The 1,268-nt window shown below is 61.2% G+C and overlaps 1 protein-coding gene across 1 annotated transcript; it reads left to right on the forward strand.

Annotated features, from left to right (window-relative positions):
• Positions 1-729: 729 nt before the first annotated feature.
• EMIHUDRAFT_78765 (hypothetical protein) lies at positions 730-993 on the forward strand (the record flags this gene model as incomplete). The annotated part of the gene is made up of 1 exon (XM_005759073.1): positions 730-993. A coding segment is annotated over one exon (264 nt), but the record flags the coding sequence as incomplete, so codon positions are not given.
• Between the last annotated feature and the right edge of the window lie 275 nt (positions 994-1,268).

Raw genomic sequence — 1,268 nt, forward strand, 5'->3', positions numbered from 1 at the left:
GCTGCCCTCTTTTTGGTAGATAAATATCCATATCCGGCGAAAAATCGCGCCGGAGGGCTGGCCGCCGTAGCCGGCCCCCGGCACTGCAAACGCGTCCTGTGCTTCGCGTTGATGATCGACGCTGCTGCGGTATCACGAGCAGCACATGCGGACGGCCAGAGAAGGACCCTCTTGGCGAGGCTCTTCCTCGTCGCTTGTGCTGCGCTGTGCGTGTGGATTCAGAGCGGAGCAGGAGGAGAGAGCGGAGCCAGCAATCTTGCCTGGCCGGCCACAATGTGGGGAAACCTCTCACATTACCGAGTGGGTTCTAGACCACTGGGCACAGACGCTGCTCTGGTCGCTGAGGGCAGGCGCGCCTACGCGCACCTGCAGAGCTACCGTAGCGATGCTGACGGCTCCGATCTCAAGAGCATTGCAGCACGCTCGGCCGCAACAAGCAAGGCAACTGATCCGAATCCTGCGGAGACTTTTCCTTCGCCGCCTCCCGCCCTGGCGCCGCTCGGTCACGACCATGGCGAATACTATCGCAGGTGGTCTGTCGACCGCCTCAGAAAGGCTGAGACGGACTTCACGGCCCGTGGTGGGAGGCGGTTCGCGTCTCCAGATTCGTGGGAGGGCGTGAGCCTTTACCAGATGATCATCGATCGCTTCAACAATGGCAACTTCTCCAATGACCGCCTTAACATCGAGGAGTTCGGCAACTCGCAGGCAAAGTACCAGGAGACGGCGATGCAGGCCGGCTTGCCGAGCTGGGTGCACGGCGGCGACTTTCGAGGGATCATCCAACGGCTCGACTACATCGCCTCGCTCGGTGTCGAGGTCGTCTTCATCTCTCCTCCGTTTTCGCATAACGGCGGTTACCATGGCTACTGCGTGGCAGATTTCACGCGACCAGACGTAAACTTTGGCAGCATGGATGACTTTCGCGAGCTCGTGCATGAGGTGCATGCGCGGGGAATGTGGCTCGTGTTCGACGTCGTCATCAACCACATGTGTGGGCCCAGCAGCGGCAAGTCGACACAGATGTGGCCGGGCAACGGGACAAACGCAGAACGCGAGCGCTGCCAGTACGCGCGGCGTGACGCGGACGAGCATGGCGCGCCCTTCGACGAGAAAGATGCTGGCACCATCCACTTTGGAGACGACTACTTCAAGCCGCTCAAAGACGACCGCTTCTACCACCGCTGCGGCGCCTTTGACCTGGACCGGCGCTCCGAGGTGGGTCACCCAGGGTACCGCTTCGGCGACTTCTTCTTCGGCAACTTTGC

This window comes from Emiliania huxleyi, assembly GCF_000372725.1.
Source record: "Emiliania huxleyi CCMP1516 unplaced genomic scaffold EMIHUscaffold_8151, whole genome shotgun sequence".
Lineage (NCBI taxonomy): Eukaryota > Haptophyta > Isochrysidales > Noelaerhabdaceae > Emiliania > Emiliania huxleyi.